Source organism: Marmota monax, unplaced genomic scaffold (genome assembly GCF_021218885.2).
Source record: "Marmota monax isolate L192 unplaced genomic scaffold, Marmota_monax_Labrador192_F-V1.1 WCK01_AAM20220418_F8-fsc00130, whole genome shotgun sequence".
In the NCBI taxonomy this organism is placed as follows: domain Eukaryota; kingdom Metazoa; phylum Chordata; class Mammalia; order Rodentia; family Sciuridae; genus Marmota; species Marmota monax.
Window position 1 is genome coordinate 1,922,071 of NW_026693244.1, and position 22,838 is coordinate 1,944,908.

Consider the following 22,838-nt stretch of genomic DNA (forward strand, 5'->3'; position numbering starts at 1 on the left):
TGCCTCAACCTCCCAAGTCTCTAGGATTATAGGCATATGCCACCATGCCTGACTCTGCCTATTTTTATATCCCATTTCTTCCTGCCTCTGTGGGAATCTTGGCTCTCCATATGTCTTTTAATAATTAATTGAAAAAAATGGTTTTAAGTAGAATAATAGAAAAAATAATTTCCTTAAATATTATATTCAAACTTAAAACACAAGTGTATGTTCCTGGATGTTTTGATCTAAGACCAAGGTCTTTTTGTTACATATGCATGACTTGAATTGACATTTCACTGTCCTTGCAAAAACTACACCTAAAATGCATCATCCTTAATTTCCAGGTTCAATTTCTTAAGTGTAGAACAAGAATTTTAAAGGTGCACAGAAGTAACCTGAGTTTAGAAGCCTTCTGAGTCTTCATGAGTTTTTCCCAGTTTTTTACAACGGCAAAGGGCTTTTTGTTTGTTTGTTTTGTTGTTGTTGTTATTGTTGTTCCTTTTGGTTTTTTGGTACCAGGGATTGAACTCAGGGGCACTTGACCACTGAGCCATATCCCCAACCCTGTTTTGTATTTTATCTAGAGACAGGGTCTCACTGAGTTGCTTAGCACCTCGTTGTTGCTGAGGCTGGCTTTCAACTCATGATCCTCCTGCCTCAGCCTCCCAAACTGCTAGTATTACAGGCATGTGCCACTGCACCCAGCTATAATGGCAATTTTTTTAATTGACTTTTTGTAACTACATTTAAAAATTTTTTTTAATGTTTATTTTTTAGGTGTAGATGGACACAACACAATGCCTTTATTTTTATGTGGTGCTGAGGATCAAACCCAGGTCCTGCCCGTGCAAGGCGAGCACTCTACTGCTGAGCCCCAATCCCAGTCCCCCCCCCAAAAAAAAATTTAACATTATTTTTCAGTTGTAGGTAAACACAATACCTTTATTTTATTTTTATATGGTGCTGGGGATCGAACCCAGTGCCTCATGCATGCTAGGTGAGTGCTCTACTTCTGAGCCACAATCCCAGCCCCAGTAAATACATTTTTAAAAGTATTTCTAAAACTTTTTATCCATCCCAGAAACAACAGATCCCTATTTTTCACACATTTAATTAGTTAATACATCCTTAGTTAGTACCTAACTTCATCCTTAGTTAGTATATAACTCAACTGATGATTGAAGAGATGAAAACATAGTGAGAAAATAGTCTTCAAGCATCAACCAGTAATGTTTCGCATAAAAGAGACAGCTGAAGATAGTATTTCCTGTTTTAAGACAGGAAAGACACCCTCCTTTTGTGCCTCCAGCCCCTTCCAGCTATGCTGCTTTAGCTCTCCTTATTTTCACAGCCACATCTGGAGATTATTGCTTACGACCACTCTCTTCAGCTCTTGCCACCTTCCCAGTCCTCAGTGGTAATCTGACTTGTGTTCCTGCCACTCTACTGATGATGCTCTGACCAGAGTCACCAGGGACTTCCCTGTTGCTGTCTTCGCTGAGAATGGGGTCCTCCTCCCACCTGCACAGTGTCAGGTGCTGAGTGTATGTCCTCCCTTTCTTCACTGCTTCCTTTTCACAACTTCCTAGAACACATCTTAACCAGTCTCCCTTCTGCCTGCCTCATTGATTATACTAAGACCCCAGATGTTTTTCTCTTCTCCTTCTGCCAGTTCCCTCAGGTCTGTTCAACCGCCTCTGTAGGTACAATTACCATATACAATTAGTGAATTCCATTTACACGGGCTATAAACACTTCGGACTTTTCATATTCAAAACTGATTTTATCCTTTTTCCCCTTTAAAGGCACCTCTTCCTGCCAATAGTCCCAGCGACTTGGAAGACTGAGGTAGGAAGATTGCAAATTCGAAACCAACCTCAGGAATTTAGCAAGGCCCTAAAGACTTAGCAAGACCCTGTCTCAAAATAAAACATTTAAAAAAGGGCTGGGGATGTGCATCAGTAGTTAAGCAACCTGGATTTAATTCCTAGTACCAAAAAAGAAAAAGAAAATCTGCCTCTTCCTTCTGTGTTCCCTATACCAGTAAGCAGTACCACCAGCCCATCCATTAAGCTGGACAGAAACCTGGACATTATCCTTTACTCTCTCTCTCTGCCCGCTTACATCTGTAATGGATGTTTACCAAGTCATATTTACTTTGCCTTCTGAATATCTTTTTAATTACTCCAGATCCCCCTATTTCCTAGTTTAGTATCCCTTAATCATATGCCCCAAATACATTGACAACTTTTCTCTGGAATGACCTTTTACACATCTTTTAGTTCATTATAATTTGAGTTACTTCTCTAAAAGGCAAACCTTATTATTATCTCTCACCTGATTAAAACCTTGAAATGGCTCTCCTGTCCCAGTCCTGGCTTTCAGAATAAGAAAAGGCTGGAGATTTAGCTGGGAATGTAGCTCAGTGCTAGACTGCTTGCCTAGCATGTGTGAAGCCCTGGGTTCAGTCCCCAGCACTGCAAGAAAATAAAAACAAACCAAAATCAGAAAACAAGGATAAATGATTCAGTGATTCCTAAAGCTCCTCATTTGCTAACCCCTATTTACCTTTTCAGCCTTCTGTCTCCTTACAGCCTTTGCCCTTTGGATCGTTCCTACAAGTGTTCAGATCTCATTCATTGCTCCTTCTAGAAAATCTTCCTTAACACCCTCTCCCCATCCCAAGACCAGAATGGATGCCTGCTGTGAACTTTCAGAGTTCCCTCTACTTACCCCATCATAGCACTTATCTCAAAAGAGCATATTAATCCATTTGTCTCTTCTGCTGAATTAAAGTAGCAGCGTCTCAGTCAGTTTGTCATTTTATCTTCAGTGCTTGTCACAGTGACAACGTATAGTACATATTCAGAAATAGTCTTTGGGCAAATGACCTTTAAAAAGTTACTTAGCTTCTCTGAGTCTCAACTGCCTCATCTGTTAGAAAGGGAATAATGCTCTTCTTACCCCCATAAAGTTGTTGTTCCGTCTTACAAAATAGGAGGAATGAAGTTTAGTATGGTAAGAGTGTGGGTTCCAGATCTGTACTGCTCGGTTTTAATCCTAGCTCCCACCCTACCACTCACTAGCTGTGTGGTCTTAGGTTGACGACTATTTTCTCTTCAGTAAAACAAGAATAATTACAGTATAAAACTCATGAGGCTGTTGAAGGACTGAGTGACTGAGTAGGACCTACCTGAAAAGCATTTCAAACAGTACCTAAATACACACTTATATTTTTAGTTGTGTATTTATAAGCTCTGAAGTAAGCGGGGATTGCAGGGGTAATGGAGAGAAAGGGGGTGGTGAGAAAGATAAACTCACAGCACCAATATTATTATTGTTGTTTAATGTTAATATTATAGTGTTTTAAAGTATCATTATTCTTAATAATAGATTTTTCTTTTATAATTAATAGCTATACCAGAGATTATTTTCCACAAATAAATTCAAATCATTATTAATGTAAATTAATAATTAATTACATAAAATAATGTAAATTCAAATAATTATTTATGTAAAATTTTGAGAAAAATTTGGTATTCAGTATAAAAAACAGAATTTCTCAAATGATTACTTGCTAAACCTGCAGAATTTTTTTGAGTCTATACATATAGTAGGTAGAAATTAGCAAAGTTAAGACTTAGCTTAATTTATAGAGGACAGTTATCATGTCCCTGATACCTAATTTTATTTTTCTATAATTTCATTGCATAAGCAATTCAGTGTTTTGACAGTGTGAATTCCATTAAAACTATAATTATGCAAAAAATAAAAACACCAGAGCATTTAGTTTCATGCATATGTGTTCATCTCAGAGAATGTGATCTGTTTTCTAAAAAATATCTCTGATTTAACTTTAATTTTATAGTACACATTTGAAATAACTTATCTCTGTTCTTTTTAGAGTTGGTGGTTCCAGGATTTTACTCAGAATGACATTAGGAAGAGAAGTGACATCTTCCCTTCAGACAGTGTCTTCCTATACTGCAGCTGGCAGAAATGTCTTAAGATGGGATCTTTCACCAGAGCAAATTAAAACAAGAACTGAGGAACTCATTGTACAGACCAAACAGGTGTATGATGCTGTTGGAATGCTCAACGTGGAAGAAGTAACTTATGAGAACTGTTTACAGGTGCTGGCGGACGTAGAAGTGAAGTACATAGGTGGGTAGGATGAACAAACATATCTGTATTTCCTTTTTGTGTACATCTAAAACCATTTTATGCTTTCAGTTTTGGCAGTCAGATTTCTAGTTTTATGAGAGATTGGTTGTATAGAATGGTTGGTTGCTTAGAATTAAATTGCCTAAGAAAATATACAAAACGCAAAATAAATAAAATTTTAAAATTAAAAAAACAAACAAAAATTAAATTGCCTAAGATTTATACATTTTATTATGTTGGCAAAAATGCTATAAACTGTGCACTCTTATTACACTGTTTTCTGGACACCATTTTGACAATAAATATCAAAACTTTTAAGTTCCATACCTTAAGCCAGCCATGGTAGAACATGCTTATAATCTGAGCAACTTGAGTGGCTGAGGAAAGGAGGATTGTAAGCTTAAGGCCAGCCTTAGCAATTTAGCAAGACTCTGTCTCAAAATAAAAAATATAAAGGACTGGGAATGTAGCTTAGTGGTAAAGTTCCCCTAGGTTCAATTCTCAGTACCAAAACAAAGGAAAAGAAAGAAAGAAAAAGAATTTTATACTCTAGCCCAGCAGTGCCACAACTAGGAATTGTTTTCTAAGAAAATAATCAAATACAGACAAAATTTTTGTATAAATTAATGTATAAATAGGCACTTTTATAGCAAAAGCTCAAAAAAACCCAAAGTGTCAACCAATAGAATTGTGGGTTTATAGTCACAATTTGATGGCTATATAAATTATGACCCATCCATCCTCTATAACTTTCTGTAGAAATTACAATTACAGTTAGAAGCAGTGTTTAAAGACAGGAGAAAAGCACACAGAAGGAAAATTAAAAGAGAAATAAGCAAAATTTAATGATAGTTTTATTAGTGAGCACTGTCCAGAGAAACAGAACCAAAAGGATGTGTGTTCCTGTGTGCGTTTGTAGGGTGTGTGTGTGTGTGTGTGTGTGTGTGTGTGTGTGTATGTGTGTATAGAAACAGAGATTATTATAAGGAATTGACTCAACATGACTTGGGAGGGTGGCAAGTCTGAAACTTGGAGAATGAACCAGCAAGCCCAAGACCCAGGAGAGCCAGTTGTGCAGATGAAATCTGAGGCAGTCTGCTGAAGAGTTCTCCCTTGCTAGAGAAGTCAACCTTTTTGTTCTGTTCAGGCCCGCAACAGAATGGACAAGATTCCCCACATTCTGGAGGGCAGTCTACTTTCAACTTCACCAATTAAATGTTTGTCTCATCAAAAGTCACATCATCAAATAACACATAAAATCAATCCCTGATGCCAAAAAATAAAGTCAAATCAACTATCACAGTGATTAATGTTTTGGGTGAGAGATTTACTGTTGATTTTAGCATTCTTCTTTATGCATTTCTTTATTTTTTCTCTGCACTGAACATATATTATTTTAATAATGTATGAAAGCCTTTGGGCTATAAGGAATGAAGGTGCACTTTGGTTACTTTTAAGAATTGGACATATTTTGTAGGATAATGTGAAACAACTTGACTGTCTATTGAGGAGTCATAAGAGAATATAAAAAAGCTGCAGATGTGGATATCATAAAGATTCAGAATCCAGCACAGTCCTAGTGACCTCATCATTTCTTTGCCCCTACTAACTCTTCATCACCTAGAGTTCTCTACCCTGTGTCCCACTGTAATAAGATCTTGGCTATTTTCTCTTCTCTTGCATTTGTTTCCATATCTACCACCACTACCAACTATTCTACTCTCAGTAATGGCCACTACATCTTATAAGTCTTGAGTTTAAACTTCTGAATGAAAGGATCTGCTTGGTCTTCTTAGTCAAAGTCAAAGGGATGGAGTTGGTCCCTATTCAGCAGAGCTTTTCCAGCAGGTAATTTCATGTGTGTCTTCTACCTTTATGTGGTTTGTCCTTGTCATTGGTCCAGGTGCCTACTACAGTCTTCAATCATTTGTAGCCAGGATGGTGTGCCTGCCTAGTAATGCATTTGACTGGTATAAAACCAACAGGGAAAACAAAAAGTCTTGTGGATTAATTATCAGAATTTTTCAGTTTGAGGGTAGACTTTTTTTAAAAAACAACCTTTTCTTGTCCATGTATTTTCTGAGAGTTCATTAACCTCACAGTAGCCATTAAAATCTCATTAGTCTAGTGCCAGGGACTGGGCATCTGCATTGTTTATAGTCTGGCAAGGAGAACATAAGTCTTGTTCCAGGTCTTTGTGACAAAGGAAGGAAGGAAATGGTTTTCAGCTTTATTGTTTGTTTAAGAATATGTTTCTGGTTTTAGGTACCTACATTTTATGTTATTCAATTAAGTTCTTGGACAATTTTGATTCCTTCTTAATATCTTTTTGAGCTAATTTTTAAAAGCAAACCAAAGTGGCAACTGTTTAGTGAACTGTATCACTTAAACAAATACTGTCTGTTTTAAAAGTTAAGTCTTCTGTTCCATTTTTTCCTTAGCCAACAGACATAAAATTGCATATTAAACCAAACGCTAAAATATGATTGCATAGTTGTATAGTTTGATTTTTTTTAAATATACACTATGGATTTATTCTGATATTTCTGGCAGTTATTTTTTAACAGCTTTATTTGTAACAGTGTTATAAGAGGACGGGATATGATTGAAGCAGCTTGTTTGTACTATTTCTTAGTAGTATGGTGGTACATGCCTGTTATCCCAGCTGCTTGAGAGGATGAGAGAGGAGGATTGTGAGTTCAAAGCTGGCCTTAGCCACTTAGCAAGGTCCTAAGAAACTCAGTGAGACTCCATCTCTAAATAAAATACAAAATAGGGCAGGGGTAGTGGCTCAGTGGTTGAGTGCCCCTGGGTTCAATCCCCAGTACCAAAAAAAAAAAAAAAAGATGAATAAAATAAAATTTCACAGTTTGATTTTTAAAAATATATACTGTGGATTTATTCGATATTTCTGGCAGGTATTTTTAACAGCTTTATTTTAACAGTGTTCTAAGAAGACAGATACGAGTGAGGTAGCTTGTTTGTACTATTTCTTTGTGTGTAAAGGATAGCTCTACTATCTATATCACATGTGTAAATTTTACCTCTTCATAGCATCTGCAAATTAGTGAAGATAATCAAAATGTGTTCATTGTCACAGCATAGCCACAAACATCACTATAACCTACTCAGTTTTGTTCTATAGTATTGATTATTTTATTGATAATCAGAGTTTTTCCCAGTTAAAGTCAAAATGTAAATATATGATAAACCCAACAACCAATTTCAACATGATGCTAACTGCCCCACCAAACTATCATTGTTTAATAGGAACATCTCCCAGTATCTAGCTGCTAACTTGATGGTTTTCAGCCTTATTGTCTGTTTAGATTTCAGAGAATTCTCTAAAATTATAAGAGTATTTTAATATTTATATGCTGTATACATTTGGCATAAGGTTCATAACTTTTATTAGATTCTCTAAGAAGACTATAGTAAAGAAAAAAAAAAAGTGGTAAGTTCTATTTTGAGAAAACCACATCCTGCTAAATTGATCTGCTTGTTTCTTGAACATGCTTTGTCTCTGCCAGACCCCAGGTTGCAGTCTCTACTTTTCCAACCCTGAGCCGGTCTTTCTCCAAGGTTCAGCCTTCTCTGTAGCATATTACCTGGTGCCCAGCCTTCAAGAGCTGCTGCCTCTGATTTAGTATCCATTCCTTTGACAACCAGTAGGTTCTGTCCTCTATTGTTCTCTTTTTATGTATCCTGTTCCCTCTTCCCAAGGAGGGAACGTAAGATGCCTCAGCATAGGAAACATGACTTTATCTTGATACATTTCCAGTTAATAAATTATACCCTAAAAATATTTTGATAAGTGCACAGTGCATCTTCCTGTTCATGTTGATGCCAAGTGGAACAGCCAAGTCCTGCATTAGTTGTTTCTTGACAGCCTTAGAAATATTTGCAGAAACTATAAAATGAAAGACTTACATCGGCATAATCATTCATCTAGGCAGGAGGTATTTGGCTTTAATATTGATTTGGCAGGTCCAGTGTATGCATTGTGTTTTTTCTCTATCAACAGTGGAAAGAACCATGCTAGACTTCCCTCAGCATGTGTCCTCTGACAAAGAAGTACGGGCAGCAAGTACTGAAGCTGACAAAAGACTTTCTCGTTTTGATATTGAGATGAGTATGAGAGAAGATATATTTAAGAGAATTGTTCATTTACAGGTAAATGGTGTTATAAATTCCTTTAAAGGGAAAGAAAACCTACAACAAAAAAATTAAGAACCTGGGGGCTGGAGATGTAGCTCAGTAGTAAAATAAGAGCCTTGCACACGTGAGGGCCTGAGTTCAATCCCGCCCACCACCAAAAACAAAAAATTAAGAAAGTAAGAACCTTTGACCTAGCATACATAGAGTTTGAATTTTCCTTTATTTTGTTTCCAGTGATTATAATAATGGTCATTACATAGTAATATGTATTGTTATATCATATAGGTTTATATTGAATTGCTAATTCCATTGACTTAAGAATTAGAGGCCAAGGGTAGAAGTGTGCACAGCTATAAGTCTAAGGCTTTTCAATCATTATGAACTTGATAGTTCTACGTAAAAACCCCTTTAAATTTTCAAAATACTGTATTTCAGAATTTCTCCCTAGAATTTCCAATTTCCTTCAATTAACCTTCCTTTTTTTTTTTTTTTTTTTTTTTTTTGGTGCCAGGGAATAAATCCAGAGGTGCTTAACCAGTGAACCACATTCCCAGCCCATTTTTTAATTTTAATTTTTATTTTTTATTGATTTTTTTAAATAAATGACAGCAGAATGCATTACAATTCTTATTACACATGTAGAACACAATTTTTCCTATCTCTGGCTTTATATAAAGTATATTCATACCAATTTGTGTCTTCATACATGTACTTTGGATAATGATGTCCATCACATTTCACTATCCTTGCTAACCCCCTGCCCCCTCTCTAACCCCCTCCTACCCCTCTGCCCTATCTAGAGTTCATCTATTCCTCCCATGCTCCCCCTCCCTAGCGCACTATGAGTCAGTCACCTTATATCAGAGAAAACATTTGGCATTTGTTTTTTGGGGATTGGCTAACTTCACTTAGCATTATCTTCTCCAATGCCATCCATTTCCCTGCAAATGCCATGATTTTGTTGTCTTTTATTGCAGAGGCAGGGTCTCGCTAAATTGCTTAGATCAGTTTAACTACCATATCATGACTTCTAAATTCTCATTTGGAATAATTTTTTTGTTACTATTCCACCTTCTCTGAGTCATATGAATATTAGATATGGAAGCCTGTTACTTTAGATTTCCTTGTCATACTTTTAAATTTTGTGTACATTTGGAACTGATCCCACTGAATTTGGGGATAAATGCTACATATAGAGTAGACTAGCATACCCTAGTGACCTGATAGACACCAGTGTGCTCATCAAGGGGTAGGCTGGTTCATTTCAGGACTTTATTGTAATGATTTAAAGCAGTTTCAAATTTGGTTCCATAATTTCTCCTCTTTCCAACAGAGCAATTGCTCTCTTACATGTGGATTATTGGGTGAACATTCTCAGAATGTTCTCAGAATCCTCTAAAGTTTCTGTGAAAGCTATATCAGAATAATAAATATTAACTATTGTGTTTCCTTTTTCAGTGAAAGTTATTACTTGAATTTATTTACTTTAAAACACCTTCCTTAACAGGCAATTATTTAGACGATATTTTTTATAATGTAGAATAATCAGTATCAGGTTTCTGCTAGGGTTGGATACTTTAATAAGCAGTAAGTCTCATCCCATTTGTACCTAAAGGACACTTAGATATAATCCAAATAATCTGTTTCTTTTTCTGTGCTAATAGTGTAAGAAAAATAAGATAACCATGATATACTATACAAAGCCTTCATTAAGCTGGATAAATCAGATCTTAAATTAATATGAAGTCAGCAACTTCAGGCATGTTCTACTATAATAATACTGAGTTCCCAAGATACCACCAAAACAGATAATAATCAAATATAATCTTATCCAAATTGGATAATTATGAGTGATGGCCTTTATATTCTCCTAGTTTTATTTCATTTCCAAATAATCTAATTTTCTTTCTAGCTCTATATTTTCTTTCTAGCGCTATATTCTTCACTTAGGGTTAATAAACAGAAATGTGAAATTACATTTCACAGTTCTTTGTACAAATCTTGCCCACTGAACATTCCCGTCATCCACAGATACATGTTACCCCAAAACTTAGCAGCCAGAAATAGGAGCAGTCATTTTATTTTCTCTGAGAGTTTCCGTGGATCAGAAATTCAGGAAGGAGTCATTTGAGCAGTTCTGATTTGGGGTCACATATGTAGTTTCCAATATTGATGGCTAGTTTTGAAGTGGACAGGAAGGAGCTGATCAAGGATCTTTTTCTTTGTGTAGTCTCTGGGTAGCTTGATCAGCTGGGGCTGTTGTAACAAAGTACCATAAACTGAGTGACTTAAACAACAGAAATTAGTTTTTTCACAGTTCTAAAGGCCAGAAGTCTTGAGATAAGAAATGCCAGATAATCAGGTTTTTATGAGAACTCTCTGACTGCCCCTTTCCATTGTGTGCTCACAGCCTTTCCTCAGTGCATGCTTGGGGTGTGGGGATGAGTATCTGCTCCTCTTGTTGTTGTAATTTCACCAGTCTTTTCAAATTAGAACCCACCCTTTGACCTTATTTAACCTAAATTACTTCCCAAAAGCCCATCTCCAAAGAGAGTCACTGGGGGTTAGGGCTTCAACAAATTAATTTTGAAAGGACAAAGTTCAGTCCATTACACGGGGACATACTCAAGTAATCTCTTTATGTGGGTTAATTGGGCTTCCTTCCACATGACTGCATTAGGGTAGAAGGACTTCTGTACTGGAGAATCAGGGCCCCAACATCAGTGTGCCAGGAAACCACATAGGAACTGCTTTGACCTGTCTTTGGAATTACATAGCTTCACTTCTGCCGTATACTGCATGTTATATTAGATGATGCTACAGTTTGGATCTCCAAAGTCTCATATGTTGAAAGCTTCGTCCCCAGCCTGTGGCAATATTGAGAAGTAGTAGAGCCTTAAAAAATGGGGCCTCATGGAATGAAGTTAGGTCATTGGGGGCATGCCCTTGAATGGAATATTAATATCGTAGTCCCTTGCGTTCTCCGTCTTTACCTCCCAGACACCATGATAAACTGCTTTGCCACAGGCCCAGAAAAACAATAGAACAAGCAACCATGGACTGAAACCTCTGAAACTACAGGTCAGAATAAATTTTACCTACTCATAAGCTGATTAAATTTTGACTTAGCAATGGAAAGCTAGCATAGAAGACCAGTCACTGTGAGGGGCCCAGATTTAAGGGATACTACATCACAGTCTGGGGAATATCAATTAATTTGTAGTCATGATTTAAAACTTTCAAAATAAGTAACTTGTTGACTCAGTGGACATAAGAAATCATAGTGGAACACAAGACTAAGCAGTGTGCTGTGGTCTTCCTCCCCTCCCCACCAGTGCGTGACTAGTAATACTACCTACATCTGTATAGCAATAGAGCTGTCTGATTTCACCTTTATACCCAATTCTGTTTGATTCTATTTTGAACCTCCAGCAGAAAGCCTGATACAAAGGATGGATTTAATAAATGTTCATAGAATGAAAGTAAGAAACAAGATGGTGGAAGGTTTGGAAAACAGGCCTTCAGTAATTGGGGCTGGAACATGAGCTCTTGGATCTCTTCCTTATGATAAAGTGAAAAAGAATTCCTAATGCATTAAGATCTTAGAATTCTAAGCCAGGCAAGGTAGTGCATGACTGTAGTCCCAGCAGTTTGGGAGGCTGAGGCAAGAGGACCGCCAGCTCAAAGCTAGCCTCAGCAAAAGCGAGGTGCTAAGCAACTCAGTGGGACCCTGCCTCTAACTAAAATACAAAATAGGGCTGGGGATGGGCTCAGTGGTCAAGTGCCCCTGAGTTCAATCCCTGGTTACTCACCGCCCCTCCCCCCCCAAAAAGATCTTAGAATTCTAAAGTTTAAAGCTTTTAGAAGTTTATATAGGATTTTTTTATGATATTTGGGCAGGAATGTATTTCTTAAATAAGACATGAGAAGTACTGTGACATACAAGACTAATATGCTTGATTACCTTAAAATAAAGAACTTCTGATCATAATATGAAAAGACAAATACTGGAAAAAGAAATATTGTGAAACATTGCACTAGTAAATCATTCTACAATATATAAAGAACTACTATAATTAGAAACAGAGACATCCCAGTAGAAAGATGGACAGATGACATGAAGAGATAATTCAGGAGAAGCACAAATGGCAATTAAACGTGTGAAAAGATGTTCAACCTGATTAATAATCAGGGAAATGCAAATTACCTCAATAAGTTACTATTTTTCACTCATGAAATTGGCAAAAATTAAGAAGTCTGACAATGCCAAAGTGTTTTGTGGATGTTGATCAGTGGGAATGTTCATTCGCTGCTAGTACAAATGTAATTAGTTAAAAAATTGCAGTAACTAATTTGGAGAAAACCTTAGTATTATAAAGCTGATCTTAAACTCTCTACAACCTATTGTAACCTCCCCACCTCTGCCTCAATATTTACCTAGAGGTACTTTTGTGTGTGTTTCTTGGGGGTTGCCATAAACAGGAGCTGAGCACGTAGGAGCTGAGCCTTGAGTAATGGATGTGTGAAACTGGCTTCAAAGCAGGCGGACCTCACCTTTGCTCCACAAAGAATTACAGCTCTGGGAGTGGGCATTCCTGGGCTACACCCCGCTGAAACCCAATCCCTTGCCTCATTTGGGTGGAACTTTCTCAAGTGTCTTCCCTTCAATAAATAGGGTCTCAAGTGTGCTTTCTCTCTCTTTTCCAATGGACCTTTAAGGTTGAGAGCCATCCCTGATTCCTGCAAGCAAAACGTATTTCTGTGTGTTGTGTGCTTTCTTTGCTGTTTTCTTAGTTACTGACGTGGTCAGCTCTTGTGAAGCCAGCTCAGGTCGCCAGTCCGGCTAGCTGGCGATATGTGTTCATAGATGAAATTAGACAAATGTTCATAGCAACATTATAACAGTAAAACACTGAAATATCCCAGATTTCCATCAGCAACAAAATGGATCAATCAAATGTGGTACATGGGGCTGGGGCCATAGTTCAGTGGTAGAGCGCTTGCCTCGCAGGTGTGGCCTTGGGTTCAATCCTTAGCACCACATATTAATAAACAAATAAAATAAAGGTCCATCAAAAAAAACACCAAATGTGGTACATTTATGCAGTGGAATATTTTATAGCATTGAAATTAAGAAACTAGCAACCATGGAACAATAAATATGTCTCAATCTAAGTAACAATGAAAGAAAAAATTGCAATGTGCTGCATGTAGCATGCATATATGTGTATATACATATATACACATATATGTGTGTGTGTGTGTATATTTTTAAGAGCATCATAGTCATATACAGTAGTGGGTTACATTGTGTGTACAAAATCATACGTGCAAGAAATTTGATTTCATTCCCTGTTCCCCCTTCTTTCCATCCCTTCCTCTCTCCCCATATTTTTCTTCCTCTATTCTCTGATTTTTATTTTGCTCATTTATTTATTTTTTGATTATATACATAAAGAAATTCCTTTGGTACATTTATATATGCATATAACATGATTTTGTTCAATTCATTCCATATTTCCTCCCCTTTCCCATCCTTCCTCCCTCCCTGATTCTCCTTCTTCTACTCCACCAGCATGATGTCATTTTATAAAGCTCAAAACTAAACAATATATAGATAAGTGGTAAAACAGGAAAATTGTTTATCATAAAATTCAGGACATTTATCTTTTTTAGATTCCCAGTTGTATTAGTAAATGCAACAACATTGTTAATATCCTGTATCTTAAGGGAAGTATGGATTTAATTTGTTCTTATATCTTCCATATACATAGGTTTATTCATTTGTGAATATCAAATGTTTCATTACAATTAACATACTAAATGAATATGTAATTCCACCAAAAGAAAAAGAAAAAAAGGATTTCTTTATCCTATTAGCTTGAAAATGGCCAAATGTCAAACCAGCAGTTATGGCCATAGGTCTTAGTATTTTTCCAGATCTCAAAAAGATTTTTCAATCATTAAGTTAAAAAAGTAAAAAGCAAAGAAGGTTTCATACATGGAATTTCTAGCTATATTAGTGAGAAAATGTACATGTCTTCAGATAAAACAATCCAGGCATATTTTATTACTACTAAATAATAAATGCATAAGAGGAATTCTTTGGTAAAATAAAGGCTGAATTATGCAAGCAAAATAGAATGACTTTTGTAATATTGTTTATATTTTTTCAGAGTTGTGGGCCAACTAGAGATTTAAAGGGGGAAGTTTTAATGTTAGTGCTGATGTATAGGTCATGGGATTAAGTATAGATGCTTGATTTCTTTGTTTTTTATTGTTTTGTTTTGTTTTTATGGTGCTGGGGATTAAACCCAGGGCCTCTGGCATTCTGAGCAGCTGTGCTCAGAATGTGCTGCCACTAAACTATGCCCCCAGGCCAACTTGGGGCATGAATGTGATCTCTCCTACTCCACCAACTCTGGAGGGCCAGTGTCCCAAATTAAAATACAAGAGCCAGTACCTTAAAACTATGTCCAAAAAAATGAAAAACTGTCTAAAATTTATTTGTAATTTAATTCCTTTTATCTACCATGCTTTTCTTGTTCTTTCTTTTTTCTTCCGTGTTTTTTTGTTGGTACATTATAGTTGAACATTACTGATGGGATTTGTTGTTACATATTCATACATGCACACAGTATAACAATATAATTTGGCCAATATCACTCCCCAGCACTTTCCTCTTTCCTCCCCACCTACTTTCTTGGTTTTGAAATATGTACGTGTAGTCATTCTTCATAATCAATATACTAAAACTTGTAATTTTGTCAGGCCTTTAAAAGCCTAGGGATCCAGATGTAAGCATCAACCACCATGGGTTTCTCCATTGGCCCAGTTCCCCCATTTTGTGCCTCAATTTTGTCTACATACTTAATATCTTTTTTTTTCTTACCCTACATGATATTAACATCATCTCCTAATAGATCTTTTTTACCCCTTCATATGACGTAAAGCACCTCAAGAATATTTGGCGTGGTGATCCATGCCTGTAATTCCAGCAGCTCAGGAGACTGAGGCAGGAGGAGTGCGAGTTCAAAGCCAGCCTCAGCAAAAGAAAGGCACTAAACAGTCAGTGAGACCCTGTCTCTAAATAAAATACAAAACAGGGCTGGGGATGTGGCTCAGTGATCAAGCGCCCTGAGTTCAATCCCCAACACACATACACACACACATTAAAAAAAAAAAAAAAAAGAATATTTGGCTTTATTTCCCTAGTGTCTGACATCAATAGGAGCTTAGTAAATGTATGCTGAATAAAATCCAACTAGCCCCCAATAAAATGTGTCTTCTTGCAGTGTGGTGTCCTACATCAGTGTCCTCAGACTATAGCTGTCACGCAAGCCATGAATCCTGGATGACATATTGAGTCAGTAGTCAGGAGGAGGATCTTTTTCTGCATCCCTCTAGTCCAGGAATGTAGTGGTAGGATAAAAATCTAACAGTAAATATCATGGATTGGGTTGGGGGGTGGATAGAAGAAAAAGGAAACTGAACTGCAAATAAAACAAGTAAACAATTTATTTCCCTATTTTATCTTTTGAAATAGGCTCCAATAGCCCATTCCAATATCTTTATATTTCCTTAGTGATTTTAAAGTTTGTGAATTCATTTTTAAATGATAGAGGAAGGTGCAGTCTCAATCTTCAGAGTTCCTTCAACAACTTTATAATTTCTACTTTGCATACAAAGTAAGCACAGTATGACAAATCCCACCAAAATAATGTCTTTACCTGTGTATATTAGAAACTGGAAATATGAAGATCTTGCAAAAAAAAAAAAAGAGTGGGGGAGGAACAATGTCAGGGAGACAAAGGTAGGAAGGATTTGGGGAAAATGAAGGAAATTCTCATTTTTTTCTTATGGAGTTTTAACAAGTGATAAAGCTTCAAGGATGGTCATGAATTCCTGTGATACACTGGGAAAAGTAGTAAACTGAGAGTTTAAACAATTTACTTTCTTCAGTTTTTACCATGCGAAAGCTGTGTGATCTTGGGAAGATCATTTAACCTCATTTTCTTGCCTATAAAATGAGCACGTAAGCATACCTATGAGGTGGGGGACAGGCAGAACATATTAACACATTTACATAAAAGCTCTTTATAACGGGAGGAAGTTAAAAGGAAAATAAATCTTGTCACCACAGAAGTTAAAATAAGGGTGTTTACTGTCAGATCGTTTAAATTTAAAAAGTATTGCAGAGAACTTTACCCTTCCCTGGACAAACCTCCTACATGAGCCTATGGCCCAGTTCAGGTTCAAGGGGAGAAAGCCTTGTTCAGGAAGGAAAGTATGACAGCAAAGCAGTCTGGAAGTGTTTTCAGTTCCCTCTTAAAAGATCCCTGGAGGGGGATTCTGATCTTGCCTGGAGATCATAAAGGAGAGTGTTATCATGATGGGCTCTGGAACAGGAATGTGCTTAAGAAGTGCATTTTAGAACTGCCTCACTCCTTCCAGAAACCTCCAGAGATTGCCTGAGACCTCACTATGACTAGCAAGCTGTGTCTGGTTATAATTGAGTCAGATTTTTGTTAAGCATGATTTCTGTGGTAAGTTGAATTTTTATTTGAGTATTTTAGTCAGTTGAATTTTTTAAATGTTTTGTAGTCGTTACTGAACCTTTATTTATTTATTTATATGCATGCTGAGAATCAAACCCAGTGTCTCACACAGCTAGGCAAGGGTTCTACCACTGAGCCACAACCCCTAATTAGTCATATTTTAATTGGACCTAATTCATGGCTGATTTTTCTCAGAATATCCTTCTACCTGTTTGTACCTGAATCACCTGTTTTGAGTATAAGTAGTTTTACTTTTAATCCAGACAATGAATTTTGAGTATCCTAAGCATACTTCCAGGCTTCCTGAAATAGCTGCCTCGCTACCTGTAGATAGGCAAGTTTAGTCCTACTCACTATGAGGGCCCCTCATGATCAAGCACAGTTGTGTAGTTGGAAGTCTGCTTATGTCAACTAGTGAGGCTTTGTGATGAGCCTTTGTTCCAAGCTCAGAGTGAAATGTGGCCCAGGAGCCCAAATGTCTATGTAGGTGTCCAGCTGCATGCCTCAGCTTCTCACAGGCTGACCCTCTGCTCTGCATCTCTACCTACTCACCTGGGTCCTTCTTAACAACCTGCCTAGCTCTTGCCAGGCCTTTCTCACTGGGGATTCCACACACATTGCTACTGCCTGGATTCTCCCAGATGTACAACTTACAGTATTATACGGTCTAGAGACTCCTGTTGCCATGCCTCACACTTGAGAACAGACTTCCTGACGCTATTAAAGCCAGCCCAGATGAATCCAAGTTAATCACATCCGCATGAACACTGTGATTTGAACTGCTGGCCATCCCTGAGGGAGCCAGCCCATAACCCAGTATCTCCCTGGACATTCTGGGTTTCTTCCCATTGCGGACACCTGCTGCTAGGATTTCAGTAGATGCCAGTACTACCTAGGGAGGGTTCCAACTTCAATCATGCCAGCATGGTCACAAATTCTAAAGGGACACAAAAGGAGGTTATTATGGAAAAAAGAAGTCTTAACTATTCTTTGCCTTCATTGAGGGTAAACTCAGAGGAAACTTTGAGTAATGTATGAACAGTAAGTGCTTTAGTACTATGACATAAATTATTTATTAGTGGACAAAGTGAAATACAGTTTGCTCTCTCAAATAGTACCCTCAGTTAAAATACAACGGTATTTACCTGCTGCAACAAAATGTTTTAAAAATTATGTAATTATTGCAGCAGGACCCTAATAACATCAGCATCTAAAATGCAGCCTCTAAAGCTAAATGCAGTCTTTTTAAAGACTAATTAGCTGGAAAATTAGGAATGCTCAAGGATGAACAATCCAGGTCTTTCATGGAAAGAGTATCCAGCCAATGGGAAGTCGGTAAAGCTCCAGTGACAGAAGGCACTCTTTGGCTGTCAACCAGACTGAATCCATTACACCTGCTGAATCTGTCTGGAGTCCATTTCCTACTAGGGACCACTAACTGACCAGTCATCCAGATGTGCTATGAGTGTTCTGCCACCTATTTTGGAGAAACATGATCTTTTTATTACCTGTCTATAGCTGGGGGAATTTTCCATTCTCCTCCAGGGCCCTTTGTTCTTTGGGTGAGTGTTGTGTTGTTGCATAGAGATTTAAATTCACCAGCAGCTTTCCCCCTCTCTCTGCAGTGCTGACTCATTTTCCCTAGACACTTGTTCATATGCAGCTTGCTGTGGTCCCTTGATCTCTCTTGCCAAGTGATGGGAAAGCATTTGTGAGGTATTGGAAGCCTATTACTGGGGTTTTATCCAGCTGTCCTTGTTTGGTATTTTGGCAAAAGAGTTCTACTCTGCATTTGTTCCATTATTTCTATTCCTGCCTTTCAAGTAGAACCAGGTTAGCAAATGACAGAAAATTAAATCCAGATGATTTGTGATAAGAAGTGTTTAAAAAAAAAATAGGACTACTCAGTCATAAAGAATGCTCAGAATGAGATTATGCAAATACTTCTATTATCACACCTTCCAGTGGTAAGGGCATTCTTGATTCTGAGGCAAGGCAACAAAATTCTGGTTAGCTTTATATTTATTTAATTTTTCTGTTTTAAATGAGCAGAAGCTCACTGAAGCATAAAAGAAATTATGTTTTTAAAAGAGCCTGCCTTATAATCACCTAGGTGCTTCACAGCTCAACAGAGATGATGAATAAATTTGCTTTGGCATCATAGTTTATAATTTACGCATGCACTTGCAACAGAAATGGTTGTCACACTTATTAATTTCAGGAAACTTGTGATTTGGAAAAGATAAAGCCTGAAGCCAGACGATACTTGGAAAAGTCAGTTAAAATGGGAAAAAGGAACGGACTCCATCTTCCAGAACAAGTACAAAATGTGAGTTTATGTTTCTTTTTCTTACTGGGGACAAAATGAATAAATAAAATACAACAGAAATAAGGAAATAGGGAAGCAGTTGGAGTGTAATAAAATAACCCATAATAAAGATGCATTTACAATGTGTTTGGTATTCTATGTTTTAAATCCTATAACTCCTGTTAACCTCATGGTACTGACAAACAACTAATAATTGTTTTTAAATTCTGTCCAGGTTTTATTTGTTTTATGTGTGTTGGGTTATTTCCCCTGATCTATTTTATATTCTTTGTTGGTTCGAGATCTTAATAGTTGGCTTGTATGTTCTTTCTCTTGGACATACAGAGATAGAGCACTGGTAATAAACTCTTTATTGATGGAGAATTTTAAAACCAGCACTTTGGAATGGAGCATACTATGATTGATATATGCTTCTTTTATAAAGAGAGATTAGCTGCTGGAAAGTGCTTCTCAAAATTTTATTTTGTCTAAGGCCAATCCTTCTAGGTTCAGAACTAAACTTGGCTGCAGAATTAACCTCATTCTTCTTAGACAGGAAATATAATTCATATTTATTTCCAGATCAGTCTTCTAGAGAGCAGACCCGGAAATAAGTTTGAAAGAAATCCAGCCCAAATGTCATCATGATAGATATAAATAAAGGCACCACTGAGACATGTACCCTTCTGCCACCTCAATGCCCTGTGATCACCTTATGTCATCTTCATCCTCATTAGAGGAGAAAGGCACTTGATCTGCTTGTCTGACCCTTTGCCTTCCTGGCCAATCCTTCAGTTCTATAGTATGAAAACTATAAGGGTACAATGTGTTTAGTTGTAGCTAACAAAATTCCCTTTAAAAAAAAATAGATGATATTTAGTCATTTGTGTAACTGGAAGATGCAGAGGTAAATGGGCTTTATGGTTTATTTGAATCTAGATGACCAGTGGTGCCTCCTGATTTTTCTTGCCTCTATTCTGTCTTCTTTAGTATTAGTGTTATCCAAAGGCTGACTTCCTTTTATTACTAAAGTAGCTGAAAACTCCCCCATCCAGAAGGACTTTGGGAAGCTCCTATCAAACCTCCCTTTGTGTCTTTGTGACCCACAGTGGATCTTGGACCTAATCCTCAATCCCCCATCAGACACTGATGCTTCTTATCAACACCACAGTTTGAGAACTAGTGTAGTTTAAGTAAATTTCATTATCTAGCATTGTCAAAAGAATGGGACACATTAATCAAATTTTTTTGTTATAGATTGCTTATTACTTCCTTGCATCTCCAACCTAATACTTTTCTGCAAATGTTAGTCAGAGGAATGCCAGGCTTGGGTTATTTGAACAAGTCACCACAAGGAAGATAGAGTAATTTCTTCAACTTTGTAGAGGATACACCCCTAGAACTTCAGATAGGATCAAAGGAGGAGTGATGGAAGGGAAATTGGAAAGACAAAGTATCCTAAGAAAAGCAGTGAACAATATGTGTTAAGGCAGTAGTCTCAAAGTTAAAGTGCACTGAAATTACTTGTGGGGCTTGTTGAAAGTCTGGTTATAGCACCCCACTCTCAAGAGTTGGCATTTCAGTAGGTTTAACGTAGGTTCTCAGGAAACTTCATTTCTAACAGGTTCCCAGTTGATGTAGCATTGTTAGAAGAATGGGACAGATTAATACAGTTTTCCTTGTGTTTTCTTGCTTATTGATCTCCCACCTAATACTTTTGATGCAAATGTTAAGGTTCATAAATCACCTTTGTTAGCAAATGCTTTGTAAAACTAAGATATTACCTTTTTTCCAAAACAACCTTAGAATTAATTACTTAGTACTTTTCTCTTGGTTTGCTTCAGCACCAGATCCAGATTACTTAATTAAAAGATTGGAATTGGAAAAGATTAGAAATATGCTTATTGGTGATGGGCTACTAGATTTATTAATTTATCAAACATCTATTTATTGTGTGTGCACAGTGTACCAGATACTACATTTATTATAACTTTTACATACTCTTATTATAATTATTAATCTGTTTAGTTCTTCAAATTTACAATTAATTTGTAATGCACCACGAAACTTGCCTTTCTTGCATCCACAGGCATAACGGAGAAGACTGCCAGCACCTGCTTTCCCAAGCACATCTCAAAGTACTTCCTGAGGGTTGGGTACCAAATCCAGTCTGCATATAAGAGTGAAACTTATTTAACCAATGAAGATAAAAAATGAAAGTTTCTTTTTACTGCTAATGTTATATATATTTTTCTACATTTCAGGAAATCAAATCGATGAAGGAAAAAATGAGTGAGCTATGTATTGACTTTAACAAAAATCTCAATGAGGATGATACCTTCCTGGTATTTTCCAAGGCTGAACTTGGTAAAATTCTGTTATTTTTCTAGATCAAAGTATATAATTTAGGGCTGGGGATGTGGTTCAAGCGGTAGTGCGCTCGCCTGGCACACGTGCAGCCCGGGTTCGATCCTCAGCACCACACACAAACAAAATGTTGTGTCCACCGAAAACTAAAAAAAAAAATATTAAAATTCTCTCTCTAAAAAAAAAAAAAAAAAACCAAAGTATATAATTTAGGCAAATAATGTCACCTCATAGATTGCCGTGCTTTCCAGACAGAAAACTTAAATCAGAATTCAAAATATTCTTTTAAAAAATCATGCAATTCCTATACCCATCACTCCTCCTACAGAAACAACAACTGAAGCAGCCAAAATTAGGCTTTAGGCTAATAAGAATGTAAACTATTTCTAGAGACAGTCCAGAGGAGATTTCATAATTTTTCCCCATAATCTTTTTTAGTAATTTATGCTGGTATTTAATAGCCTTCAGGGCCCTGAACTTTTTTTCTACCTTGCAGTGTCCCCTGCATTGTCACTTAAACTAATCTCTTACTCTGTTCTGGGTCTTCCTTGGCTTAATTTTTTCTACTCTTCATGAAAATGCCATCTGTTCAGGTGCACGGAAGCCTATTCATAGTTTGAATTACCATCTCCTGAGCCACCTGGCCTCTCACCACCACTCCTATTCCAACAAAATCAAAATTATAGGGATTGTCATATTTTACTTGAATTTCAATTACTCCACCAAATTCCTAGAGCTACTTAGAGGCACCATGCCAATGCTAAATAAACTAGTAATGAGTGGAAAAAGTGATGTATAAGAAAATGATTTTTTGCAGGTGCTCTTCCTGATGATTTCATTGACAGTTTAGAAAAGACAGGTGATGACAAGTATAAAATTACCTTAAAATATCCACACTATTTTCCTGTCATGAAGAAATGTTGTGTCCCCGAAACCAGAAGGAAGATGGAAATGGCTTTTAATACAAGATGCAAAGAGGTAATACATACATTTGTCTTTCTTTTGTTTTTAATAGAAGATTTTAAGGAAGAGGTTTGCTTTGTTTACCAATATTGAATTCATCTCAGCGGCAATATTCCTATTTGTGTATGCATCGCACCTTCTAATTCCCCAGGACTATAAGACCTTTAGGTTTGGCTCAGTGGAACCTGCTTTGTATGGCCATAGACTAAACTGTTCTGATAAAAATAGAATGGGTGTCATAAATTAGAAGTTGTATTCCTTTCCCAAGTCAGCAGTACAAGGCTGGTAAGGTATCTCTCTTTCTGTAACAATTGACTTCCAACATCATTCCTGAAAAT

General features: G+C 36.9%; 1 protein-coding gene across 4 annotated transcripts in view; it reads left to right on the top strand.

Moving 5' to 3' along the window:
• Positions 1 to 22,838, top strand: part of Nln (neurolysin) — a 101,883-nt gene that overhangs the window by 35,697 nt on the left and 43,348 nt on the right. For 3 of the 4 annotated variants that reach the window (XM_058583073.1, XM_046456142.2, XM_058583072.1), the window contains exons 2-6: positions 3,887 to 4,146; positions 8,171 to 8,319; positions 19,084 to 19,191; positions 21,435 to 21,537; positions 22,355 to 22,515. In XM_058583073.1, the coding sequence (XP_058439056.1) occupies positions 3,887 to 4,146; positions 8,171 to 8,319; positions 19,084 to 19,191; positions 21,435 to 21,537; positions 22,355 to 22,515 (781 nt within the window). Of the gene's footprint in view, positions 1 to 1,807; positions 1,831 to 3,886; positions 4,147 to 8,170; positions 8,320 to 19,083; positions 19,192 to 21,434; positions 21,538 to 22,354; positions 22,516 to 22,838 lie in introns of those variants that run through there. The other variant, XM_058583071.1, reaches the window with a different exon arrangement.